Source organism: Monodon monoceros, unplaced genomic scaffold (assembly GCF_005190385.1).
Source record: "Monodon monoceros isolate NGI ecotype Baffin Bay Population unplaced genomic scaffold, NGI_Narwhal_1 Super_Scaffold_12, whole genome shotgun sequence".
In the NCBI taxonomy this organism is placed as follows: domain Eukaryota; kingdom Metazoa; phylum Chordata; class Mammalia; order Artiodactyla; family Monodontidae; genus Monodon; species Monodon monoceros.
Window position 1 is genome coordinate 8,610,130 of NW_021703768.1, and position 13,367 is coordinate 8,623,496.

A 13,367-nucleotide genomic window follows, 5' to 3' on the forward strand; every position below is an offset into this window, starting at 1 on the left:
ACACAACATGGTAAATCAACTACACTCCAATATAAAATAAAAAATTAAATAAAAAAAACTGGTCAAGTTATTTGGAGCTACCTAAAGCCAAACACATTCTTTTACACAATTGCCTGAAACTTTCATGAAACGCTAGTAATTTCCCTTTTTAGGTATCTAATAAAGAAGTTAAGAAAGAATGCACATGAGGCTACAGATATCTTTGACATGACATCGGATTTCCTAAACTGCAAACAATAATATGAAAAAGCAGCTTCAGTTTGAGGAACGCTCATATCACCATTAGCTTTATTATCATGTCCTAAGTGTGGAGAATATCACTTCTCTTCCGAGTTGGCAAAGAGCCATCTGATACCTTTCCATACTGAAATCCAAAAGCGGGTACATTTTGATTTCTTTAGAAAATGAAGAAGTTATTTTATTTTTAGAAACGTTGACAGTTTGCTTTTGAACACCAAGTCACCGGGCATCACAGACCAACGAGAGGGGAAACTGGGAGTGAAGGTAAGACTTACCGTTGAGCCATTTGGAGTTGTACTGCGCGGTGCGGAGAGGGGGCAAGACGCCCAGACTTCGGTAAATGGCGGGATCGCGTCCAGGGAAATCCATGGCCGTGGCGGCATAGACCTCACCGCCCGCCGTGAGGAGAGCCGTGGAATTGTGCCGAGGGCTGTAAGGACAGCGTGCCATGCCGCTGATCTGATCATGGATCTCCGTCAGGTTACTCAGCTAGATGTGAGGACGAGACAGAGACAAATTATCCCCCAGGAAACCCCTTTAAGAGCGTTAATGGAGCACATCCACCCAAACTGCAAATAAAGCACGATAAACTCTCTGGGGCTCATACAATGTGACAAACTTCTGCACTCTGGCATGGATGAGAACAGTACACGGTGGTCATCCTTAGACAATCTACCGATCAACCTCTCTCATCCTCCTTTGAGAGTTACTGAACCTCTGGCTTTTGGATACTCACAAAAGATGAAGGGAGATTACTGTCTATGACTTTATTTATAATGCATGGGACAGTGCAGATTTTTCCACTTTAATTTAAAAACCCAACTTCAATATTTATAGAAATACAAATTGCAATAAAAATTAGGTACAATTTTATCAATAAAAGTGAATCAAAATATTATGAATAGCCCAAAACTGCATTCATGGGTAAGGATGTATGGATATTTAGCACCACGTAGTCCAAATTTCCAAGCCTTAAGTTTTTAGTTTTCAGAGAGGCAACTCAGTGCCTTGCAGTCAAGTGGGGGAATCCAGCATTTGAGGAGCTGAACAATCAGTGAATGAGAAAAGTTCTTTGGATGGGGAGGGAATCTTTGCTCTCCTCTGGTTTCTTTACTCTTACCTGAGATACAAGAGCAGAGGGGTTAGGCAGGGGGGCTCAGATACACTGCCTGCTTTATTAGACGTGTAGCCCCGGGTAAGCTACTTCAAGTCTTTAAGCCTTAGACTCTTATAAAGTGGTGACCCAAAGGGTAAGCACCACATAGGGTGGATGTGAGGATGAAGTTGTAAGGTGCTTCGGACAGGCCATGGTACCTAGGGATCTCTCTGTGAGCATCACTTCTTATCATCAACATCCTCCCTTTCTTTCCAATAACTGAATGTTATTTGAAAATAATGAATACTAAAAGAGGATGGTAAGCTCAGGTCTTGAGAGAAAGTGTGTAACCAGGAAATTAACATAGTGATATTTCTTCATCATGTTCCTGGAGGAAGATCAAATGAATATCCCATATTAGGAAGATTACACGTGTGCTCTGATAACCCGGCAGTTCTACGGATATAAGACCTGGATGCTGAAAATTCCCCTGTCAATAATGACAGGTTAAAATAAAAAGACAGAGGGTGGCATATAACTTTACTTTTCGTAGGGTTCCATTTGTTTGCTAGTTTGCTTTACTTTTTTGACACCCTTCTCATCCAATTTGTAAACTGTATTTTCTTCACTTGGATTATAATTTTAGGTTATTTTAATACTTAACAGCCTCCCTACGATAAAGAAGAAAAAGAAATAAGAATACGTTTAGGATTATGTTTAGGGTCTGGTGGGAAATAAGCTGGTAGAAATAGTCTGAAAGCATATTTAAATTTAATTAAACAAGCTAGAATTATTACCAGTTCTTTATATAATAGTGTTATTAGTAATAGATCAGTACATCAAATATTTACTCAGTTTGACAAAAGATGTTTTTTAAAATTAAAAAGCAACTCTTTGGAGAATAGAAACACGTTTAAAACTAGGGTTTTAATAGAACGCTTGGATTTTCCAGGTATTAAAATCTGTCAAAGTTCCACCTGAAGCCGTACCGTGCGGTTGGTGCAGACCGGCGTGAAAGCGTTGGTTCCACAGGTAAATAACCTGTCGCCACCCACCAACAGTACCCGGATGTAGTTCTGACATTCCTCCTGAAAAAATTAAAAAATCACAAGAAACTTGTTAAGGAGGCCTGAGCGCAAGAGGAACGGTGAATATGAATACATCTTGTCTAGTTAATAGATTAGATGTTAATTAACCAGTAAAAACAAACAAACCAAAAAATCCTCTCAGATACTGACCAAAAAATAACAACAGAACTCTAAAATAGTCTGACTTTCTCTGCACACTTGCTCAATCGAGGATATTTGTAAAGATAGATATAAATATACGTTCAGTTAAAATCTCAAAGCTTGTGTCTTCTTTTGATGAATGGGCTTTCATTTTGAGTTGTAGCTGATAACAGTGTGAGCCCTAAATTGCCTTTGACATATATTAGGAAAATAAATAAACACTGCTCATGAAACAGTGTCTTAGAAAACTTCCCCAGGAACTTGAAAAAACATGGTGAATGCTTCTCCAGATGCTAGGGTCACATGTGAAACTCTGATTCCAAATTGCAAGAAGTTTCACATAAAGTTCTCAAAATGCATACACAGCAAGAATCTATAAACATGTTTGATTATTTGATGAAAAATTAAAATATAACTAATAAGTCAAGGATGTCTGGAACAAGAGGCATGAAAGCTCATGCTGAGGGATGGCTCACAGCTGAATTTTTTTTCTGTGGTTGCAAAACATACATATAAGTCTAGGACATGGTCATAGTAGTGCAGGAACTTTCAGGTAGAAAGCTCTTCATTCATTCAGCCAGCAAGCATTTACTGATTAGATACTCTTTGGCAGAGACTGTGGAAAAAGTCACAATCTAGGCCCGTAGCGCAAAATTAAAATACACGGAGCTGTCCACGTACTCTAATGAGGAGTCACCGGAGAACAGCATATTGCTAGCTCCAGAGGAGAGGGGAAGGGAGGAGGTGTAGGAAGGCTCCCTGGAGGAGATGACACCTGAGATAAGTTTCAAAGGAAGAGTAGGATTTGGTGAGGCTTCCTTGAGGAGGTACCCCCTGACACTTGCAGGATTTTACCAAGCAAAGGAGGGAAAACACATTCTCAGCAGAAAGAATGGACTGTGACAAGGCATCACGGTTGGAGAAAGCACTGTGCTTTCACTATGTACAGAAGAGGTAGACATAAGCTGGGGAGCCAGACACAGGCCAGGTGTGCCAGACCAGTGAGTTTACTTTTTATTCTGAATGTGAAGGAACCGTTTTATGTCTTTACTTCATGCAGTTGTTGTTTTTTTAAACATCTTTACTGGAGTATAATTGCTTTACAATGGTGTGTTAGATTCTGCTGTATAACAAAGTGAATCAGCTATACATATACATATATCCCCATATCCCCTCCCTCTTGCGTCTCCCTCCCACCCTCCCTATCCCACCCCTCCAGGTGGTCACAAAGCACCGAGCTGATCTCCCTGTGCCACTGCATGCAGTTTTGACCTGAGGTGATGTTTGTAAATGAAGGACCACTCTGGACCATGTGGAAGCTAGTAGAGATGTGATATGGCAGTTCAGGAGACAGGTAAGGAAACTACTTCCATAATTCAGTCCCTCCTGCTTCCGTGTGAAAGGGCAAAGTCAGACTCCAGCAAATGAACAGGAAATGGTGACTGACCAACCAACCAGACCTAGAAGATGCTGCATGATGATATATCGGTTTGACACACATTTCCCCAATCAGGAGGATCTGGATCTAATGGCACAGCAATGCTCTCTTCAGTGGAATGGAGCCTCAGTCTCCACGAAATGTTGATTTGCCATAACTCAGCCTGTGGCATGGCCTAGCTGTGGATATAAAATGAGCTAAAATATTTGAATTTGTTTTCTAACTGTAAAGTGAAATATCAAAGGTAGATAATTTTCCTAATACTACTACTAACAATAAAAGCAACAAATTATCCTGCAGTCTAAAAAAACAAACAAACAAACAAAAAAACAACTAATACTAAACTTTCTTTGATTTTTTTGTATGGAAATACGTTAATATAAATGTTTCAGACATTACATGAAATTTCTAAAAATCTTATATGTTCTGGTATAATGTTATAAGTCATAATTCTAGTTATTACTTTAAAATGTATATCTCAGAAATAACTAAATTTCCTTGCCAATTGCATTATTATGAACTTTCATCCAATCTTTAACCGTGGTCATTTTTAAGTCTTTTGTCATTTACAGACAGTTCTGGGTATACTCTGATGCTTTTGCAAAAATGTTCCTATAAAAGGGTTTCATCTTCAAGGAATTCATGGAAAAGACTCTGACAAGTACAGGTTTCTGGTAACTGACTGTACTGCTGAACTGAATGAAGAAGCATTTTCTGAACTCTAATGGGAAACTGATGAATTCATAAAAGTGCCAACAAAAGATCAAGACGAAAAAAATTAATTACACGGGACTGAGTGGCCTGATGAGGATGATCATAATTTTTGTGACTTTCTGTTTGAATAAAAAGAAAAATCCCACGAGGACTCAGAGGCAAAAAATATACCAATCAATTTTCACTGCAAAGTGAAGGAGCTGTTACAGTGGAGGATTCCTGGACTGAATGTCAATATTATGACACAGTGTGAGTGTGTTTCGTGTTTGGTAATTGCAATCATTGTTGCTTTTGTCGTGGTCATCCATTTACAATGCTTGGTGTCAGTCTATTTATCTCCTGTAAAAATAAAATACAGTGTGTGTGTGTGTGGAAAAAAAAAAAACACAACAAATTATCATTGGCTGCTAAACTGAAGATACTTTGAGGAAAAAAAAAAAGGACAGAATGAAAGAGCGAAATTAACTATTAGACGAATTAAGAAATGAGTGTCAAAGGAAGACAATAAATTGAGTAACTGAGAAAGGTACACCTGATGGGGAGGCTTATTTTGTTCTGTTCTGTTTTGCTTTTATACCTGGGGAAAGGGAAGGAGAGTTCTGAAGAGAAAGAACAAACCAAGACATCAAAAAGGCACATCGTTATCCCTTCCCAGGGTCAGGGAGCTCTCACTCGGAGAACACAGAGGAGGGGTGTACCGCCTCAGACAGCAGAGGGGCACAGAGTTTGCAGAGACAGGATCAAGGCCAGGGTGGAAACCCCAGACCTAATGGCGTCTGAGGGCACTCCAGAAAGACAACTCGGGGAACACAGGGCTGAGATGGCTCTTGATGGCCGGAATGGACAAAGCAGACACAACAATGACACTATAATAAAGAATGAGAGAAAATTACAGACAGTGGAGAGATGTGGAGATTTTGTTTGTTTTCTGTTGCTGCTTTTAGAACTCTCTCAAGAATGAGTCAAAACATAAAAGAACTTTTCGCGTTTTGTTTTTTTAAAGCAGGAGACTGACACAGGTAGAAATGTGCTAGAGGCAGTCATATCACCGTGAACTTGGCCGAGGGTAAGTTATTCCAAGAGAATCATCCCCATTGAAAAGACGTGCTCTCATGGCTGAGTCTTACGGACCTGGTGAAGAAAAAGCAAGGGCCTCTAATCAATTTTGGGAAGAGAAACAATAAAGATAACAGATGTGGTGTTTATCTTAATCTCCCAAAAGAAAGACAAAGTGAAAACAGGACTGTAGGTCATTAACCTTCCTGAAGGCCCATTACAAACTTGATGAAGAACTAGAAAGATGGCTGGGGATGTGATACCCAGGATGCTGACGTGTGTCAGAGCAGAAGGACAAATCCAACTGGTTGTCAAAAAAAATCCTGGAGAAAAGTAAATGAGGGAGGGCACAATATTATTTCAATTAGAACAGAGAGGGACTTCCCTGGCGGTCCAGTGGTTAAGACTTCGTCTTCCAATGCAGGGGGTGAGGGTTCGATCCCTGGTCGGGGAGCTAAGATCCCACATGCCTCGCGGCCAAAAAACCAAAACATAAAACAGAAGCAATACTGTAACAAATTCAAGAAAGACTTTTTAAAAATGGTCCACATCAAAAAAAATTTTTTAAAGAATTAGGACAGAGAATTTAAAAAGTATGTTCTGGAAATCACGAGAATACACTGTACCCTCTGGGAAAGGTCTCCCCGATGCTGATAGGCTCCCTCATGTTGAGTGAGGATGTAGGGAAGGAAGCAGGTAAATGTCAGGAAACAGGACAATCGGACATGGAGGCTTATGCAGTCTTTACTAAGAGGATGCAGGCATCACCAGCTCCGTGAAAGCCGTAGTTGCTTACGGGAAGTGGGGCCTGAGGAGGGTAACGCTTTAGGTAAGCCCAGCATGCAAGGTTGGAGGGAACAGAGAAGAGGATGGGGGGGAAGAGTTCTGTCCCATCACCAGTGAGGCTGGACGAGCTCTGCTCACCCTCTGTGTCCAACAGGAGGAACCACTGGAGGCAGGGTGGTACTTCCGTGTTTCTTCTTAACTGTCCAAGGCTGAACTCATTCGCCCGACAGTCTGGGTCAGCTCAGCTCAGCCCCTTCCTGTTTCACTCCCCTAAATGTTCCCTCATGGTTAATTCACAAACTGCTCAACTGATTCTATCTAGAAGCAGACTGGATGTGAATCCTAAGCAAGTAAATACATTGAAAATAACAACTTTCTTTTTCTTTCCTTTTTTTTGATGAGAGATTGGAGAAAGTCCAAGCAAAACAGAGCGTAAAAACAGAAATGAAAGAAAGCAGAAGTACTTTGCTTTGGAGCAGAAGATCAATTTATGAATCAGTGGTGGCGCAGTGGTTGAGAGTCCGCCCGCCGACGCAGGGGACGCGGGCTCGTGCCCCGGTCCGGGGAGATCCCACGTGCCGCGCAGCGGCTGGGCCCGTGAGCCGTGGCCGCTGAGCCTGCGCGTCCGGAGCCTGTGCTCCGCAACGGGAGAGGCCGCGACAGTGAGAGGCCCGCGTACCGCAAAAAAAAATTAAGACTGACAGGAAATGGCTGAGTGCCAGGCCCTGTAATACTGAGTCTCCTCATGATGGTGATCCCCAAATCCAAATTCTCCTATGGGAAAATCCATAGTCTATCACTTTGTCAGTCTTTGCTACAGACAGGGGCTTTTCACGGGTTACCTGAACCTACTAGAAGTACTGCTTGGACCACGTGTTTTAAAATATAACACAGAAGTCCTTTCAGGAGGTTCTACTCTAGGTTTATCTTTTAAATGAGCTTATCTAAATGTCCATGATAAGAATCTCACCTGAGAATTTGTTGCTTTTATCCCATTTCTGTAGCTCAAAAATGGCATAAGGAGATTTAAGGAATTCCAGTTTTCCAGGAAGACACAGTGCACATTCCCAAGGGTCCCGGGAGCCTGCCAGCACATGGCTTCTGTTGTTACAATGAAACTCATCTATCTCACTTTGATAATAGCACTTAAATATTAAAATAACCTGCTTGTGCCTGCAGTCCCACCGGTGGGTCAACCTGTCCTTGACTTTGAAGCAATTCCTGCTTGAATTGATAGCTGACATGCACAGTTGCTGACTCACCAAAAGAGCTTTTAGATGCGACAGCCGATGCCCACTTGATCTCAAGGACATAAGACCAAGGCCCCAGCAGAGACAGCATGTGTTTGGGGACAATTTTCTTCATGAAATAACTGGGTTTGCCCTGCAGCACTTCATCATATTTATTTCCCAAACAGATGTTCTGCTTGAAGAAAGACTAACTGTGGATCTTGGTGGATCTTGAAAAACCGTACCATCCAATCAGATGTAAATATATATAAACACACACACACACATATATAAGACATATATACATATATAGGAGACATATATATTACATATGAATATATATGCATACATATTACAGAAGCATTTATATAAATATATAGACATACTATGATGTCCATATTTAGATATATAAATATAGATATTTATATGTATATCTATAAAACTATAAATATACGGATACACATATATATGAATATATATTAAAAGAGTGTATGCTATATAAGTGTATTAATAGAGTATATTATATATATTTATTTACCTACTGAGATTGTTTTCAACTGAGCTCTGACTCCAAGGGTAACTTGTTAAGGAACCTCAATTTTATGAACCAAAATTTGGTATGTGTAATCTGCACAGGTTGTTAGTATCTGATCTTAAAGAACCCTCCGTTTTTGGAGCAATTATACAGAATAAAGGCAGTTCTGTAGTGTGCTGCCTGCACCAGTTAACTCATAGCTTTCCAAATATTGGCACCTTGGATGAAAACGTTGTTTCACCCCCTACATCACAGGTTCCCAGGCGGGATGGCATCATGTTTTTCTTCTCTGGAATTTACCTGTTTATGAGCAGAATTTGACAACCTGGGAAGCAGGACCACAGGACACAGCAGGAAGAGCAATACACAGAGCACTGGATTCTAATCCAAACTCTCCCACTAACTTGCAAAATCATTCTAGGAACTTGGTGTTAAAAATACTGAAATGAGATCACAAACGAGAATCTTTTGAAAATTATAAAGTATAATATGTGCATAAAGGAGCTCTTTCATTCCCTTAATAATTGGTTGTGTTTCCTCTGTAAAGTTCCTAAAGGTCATGGTAGGAAGGGCTTTGGCTTAGACATAATAACCCCAAGCAGACAAGGAGCTTTTGTTAGATCACAAGAGAATCGACTATCTACGTTTAAAATAACATTTGTGTAAAACACATTTAAATACTTCTAGAAGCCAATGCCTAGAGTGATGTTTCAAAAATAACTAAATACAACAGATTTTATTATGAAACCTTTTTGAATCCGTAAACAACACAGATTTCCCACTCCTGTTTTCATAGATAGGATGTTTAAGCCATTTCAGGCCAAGTCACCCCTTTTCTCCCAAGTGAGCTGAAAATTTTAAGTAAAATAGAATTCAAAGCTCACCAAGAATTGACAGTCTCCGTCCTCCCTCCTCTGCTACACAGGCCCAAATCAAAGATCTGGCTACATTTTCTTGACGTTGATTCCCTAAATGGTCATTTTAATCGACTGAACGTGAAATGATGTCCGTGTCGGTCCCAGCAACACGGGGAACACGAAGAAATGTGCCCTCTCTCTTCTCCCCTCTGCAGCCCGCGGAGGAATGCTCTCCCCAGAGGACTGAGTGGGCGCGAGCAGTACCACCCTGAAGGCCCAGCGCCTCATCCACGCTCCACATTCTTGGCTCTGCAGTAAAAGGCATTATGTGGAGAAGCACAGACCGCTTTTCTTAGGGTAGGAACAAATGAGTTCAGACAAAATGGCTAGCATTTTTCGCATTTTTGAGATGTCACATTTTGCATTACTCTATTTCAGGGAGAAGGGAAACTTTGTAAATTTGTGTGTAAGTTTTCATATTACTCTAACGCCAACAAAAATAGAAAACAATTGAATTCTTATTTCTAAACTCAGGGCTACTAAGAAAATCTGAATTCCACTCCCCCAAAGAGATGTTACATTTCAGTCAAATGGACTCTATGGAAATGTCTCCTGATTTGGCTCCTTGAAATGTCAGAACAGGGAAATTGGGGTTGAATGAATTCTGAATTCAGGGGCTAGACCTTTGGAGCTGTTTGTTTCCTTCCCTTCTGTGTTCCAGGAGCTGGGCTCAGGGTCTCTGATGGCTGCTGTGCCAGGTGCCACTTTAAGAAAGCCACAGAGATGCTATATAAGAGAAAGGAACTAGTAACAGAAAATGAAGAGCCCTGGATGTCCCTCTGCTCTCACCAGCCCTGGACCAGCCCAGCAGCGCTGCCTAGGCTGCTGCCTTCATAGACCTATCACATCATTTTGTGCACATGAACTTCATCGCACATGGTTCTGCTACAAAACCGAATTCTATTTCAACCAAGCGTAGGTTGTTCAAAACCGTCTGTGAGTTTATCAATGTACTTCATGCAACCTAAAAGAATATGCCATTTCTCTTTCTCACATTGGCACTTTGAAATTCATCTTCATCTGTCTTAACGTATTCATCTTTAAAAAAAAATCCCATCCACAAACACAGTTTGAATCGATTTATAATTACTGAGGTTTGCCATTGTTCTTAGCCCGTTGAAACCAGAAACATGTGGAACTTAAAGGTACGATTTTCTTTGACAATGTTTGTTTTGCTCATTTTCTTTCTGTGTATCAGGAAACCTCAATTATGTATAATAATGATCTGTCCCTTCTGTGAATCAAAGATATATTCCTAATAGGCATGAAAGATGGCCTTTCCTGTGTGTTCTCTGGTTTTTACTTGCTTAATTTCTAAGCATCAAACAACCAATGATCACAGCTTAAGGAAAAATATGGGACAATTTTGATTCAGCAGAAGCAACTTTTCACCCCAAGGAGTAATAATCTACTAGTATAAGGCTACCACACGGATTGTTTTAAAATTGTAGACTCATAGACTATTAGCAGGAGAAACCTTGGCTAGATTAAGTAATTGAATGTTTTCCTTTAACACACAGGAGACTGAAGTCCACAGAGAGGACATTTTTTTAAAGCCCTTGAAATGAATAAATAAGTGTGATCTAGATGAAATGTGAAAGTACTCTTAAAGGGAGAGCAAAATTCAAAATAGACAATGTAAAAGTTGCCAATACAATACATCTTGGGAATTACGACTGGGATTTTCACCCAAGTCACTGTCTGGCAATGTCTGGAGACATTCCTGGTTATTCTTGGTTGTCATGATGGGTGAAAGGAATGACCGGCATGCGGCAGGTAGAGGCCAGGACAGACTCCACCACAAGAAGTAGCTCCAGCATCGGGAGTGGTGAGGGCAGAAGCCAGATGAAGGCTTACGTGTTTGCTCGCTCCTTAGTGGAGTGGAGTCAAACAGCCACTACAGGCTGTGTCCTGGGGTCAACAAGAATTCATGTGGCCCAGCTCAGGGGAGGGGGCTGAATAACTAAAACGCAGCCTGACCAGGAAATACAAATGGCTACTGAGAAGTGATGCGGAGTGGGGTGGGACAGGTCAGGCAGGAACCCCTGAGGAGAGGGGACACAAAAGTCCAGGGAGATGGGGGAGGGAGGCAGGGCGGGGTAGGGCAAGGCGGGCGAGGAACAGTTAGATGGGGCCTTGGAAGGGAAGGGAGGCCCAGCCACCCCCTGACCCAGGGCTACCAACTACACATGTCCCCAGACAGGCCTTAAGACAGGCAGGTGTCCACAAAGATTTTGGCGGGGTTTCCCAAAACTGAATAGTGCTGCTTGTGGGTGTATCACAGCCCCAGCAAGAAGGAAGGGGAGGAAGAAGACCTAAAGTACCAGAGGAAGATGAAGACAAGAAGAGAAAGGAGAGAAAAGAGGAAAAGTAAAAGGGAGAAGAAAGCATGGGCAGAATGAGGTCACAGACGGTGCCCAGGGACCCTGGGGGCACTGATGTCGCCAGACAAAGGGATCAGTGTTGGCATGAGAACTTTGGAGAGAGAGGCCAATGCTTCCCATCAGTGGATCTTGCTAGAGGAAAGAAAGTCGTTTTTCCCACCCTCCCCCCCGAGGCAGATCTGATTCCCTAGCTTTCACTCCTCACTACCGGGGTCTTACTTGAAGAATTTCTTGTGCTCCGAGATGAGTGAGAAGCAAAAAAAAGGGCAGGAATCCACCCGTCATATCAAACATGTAAGCGTTACAGGGAGGAGAGGAAAAACCAAATAGGAAGAACGTTTTCAAAGGCTTCATACATAATTTATACAAACTCTTCTGAATTTGTTATAGAGGTAAATAAATTTACTATGTACTGATTTATTTATTTTGGGGGGTAATTTAAGAGACGATATTCTGATTCTTTGGAACCTGGTGCCACTTTTAAATCTTCTTGTGCCTCTGATGCTTTATCTCAGAGGTACCTTCTGAGGTTAGATATCTTTCAATAAACAGCATTCATCAATTTCTGCTTTTGTAAAATGTCTCCAAGTGTTTCTCTAGCTAAGATCGCATTTTCTTCCTTCTCTCCTTCCTTCTGCCTAGTTCTTTACTTCCTAACTCTTTCCTAGTTTTGGGAAACCCAACGACTAAGTTTGCTGAGACCTGCCTCCATGTCTGACTCTCAAAACTGTTGAGTTAAAAGACAAAGAAACAGGAAATGAAATTGGGTAAAATAAAGTGCGTAACCCTCTTGGACAAACACAGGTGGTGTAAGGATCTTTTACCAGCGCCCTCTCCACTTGCTGTATTTTTCCTCAAGCCCTTGGCCCTGGGACCACACTTTGTGCAGTGAGCCCTCTTTGCTGCTCCCTGTGAGTCTGCTTTACTCGGTGACCCAAAGTGTGATTCACATCGGAAAGGCCCACGTTCCAATAAAAGATGATCACTAACAGAATGAGACATAATGAGCTTATGCACCAGCTGCAGAAACGTTTCCTCAAGATGATCCAGTGGGATTTCCTCAGAAACACAGACTTCCTTGGAAAAGAGACTCATGTCTCTTTCTGAGGCCACCAGTCGTGTGAAAGTAGGCCTGCAATGTGCACAGTAGCTCAAGAAATGTGTTTCCAATGTTAGCTATAATCTGCTCTTTCCTTAGGAACTTGGCCATGTAGAGTTTCATATGGAGAGAGAGAGAACTTATTTTAAAGACATGTTAAGATGAATTATAAAAAAAACTCAAATCAGTTTTGATACAGTAATTATATTTATCATATAGTTACTTTCTGGAGTTAGCTGTAAGATATGATTGGGGGAAATTAAAATAGTATTTTCAAAACTCAAGCCCATATCTTTCGAAATGACATCATAACCAATTAATTTCTTATCTTACTCTAATGACTGGGAGTGAAATTAGACCTGATCATATGTTCTGAATCCTAAGAGCTGATTGTTGTTACTCTTGCTTCAGTGTTAAAACCTGGAGGATTTACTGTGCATATATTTTGAATCTTGCTTCTTTTTTCAGTTTCCATGACATCATAAGCGGGAATAGCCTTCATATTAAACGTTCCATGTACTGTCCCTCAAAAAGGTGATGACTACCCATAATGGCATCTTCCTTACCTGGGACTTGCCTTTGCTGTAACAGGCCTTCTTCGTTGCTTCGTCACACTCCCACTCCACAGCCTATAGGAAACACCA

At 41.3% G+C, this 13,367-nt stretch overlaps 1 protein-coding gene across 2 annotated transcripts in view; it reads right to left on the reverse strand.

Annotated features, from left to right (window-relative positions):
• SEMA5A (semaphorin 5A) overlaps positions 1 to 13,367 on the reverse strand; it is a 471,369-nt gene that overhangs the window by 157,825 nt on the left and 300,177 nt on the right. For both annotated transcript variants that reach the window (XM_029215912.1, XM_029215913.1), the window contains 3 exons: positions 13,290 to 13,352; positions 2,326 to 2,424; positions 516 to 729 (listed from right to left, as the gene is read on the reverse strand). In XM_029215912.1, coding sequence (XP_029071745.1) covers positions 516 to 729; positions 2,326 to 2,424; positions 13,290 to 13,352 — 376 coding nt within the window. The remainder of the gene's footprint in view (positions 1 to 515; positions 730 to 2,325; positions 2,425 to 13,289; positions 13,353 to 13,367) is intronic.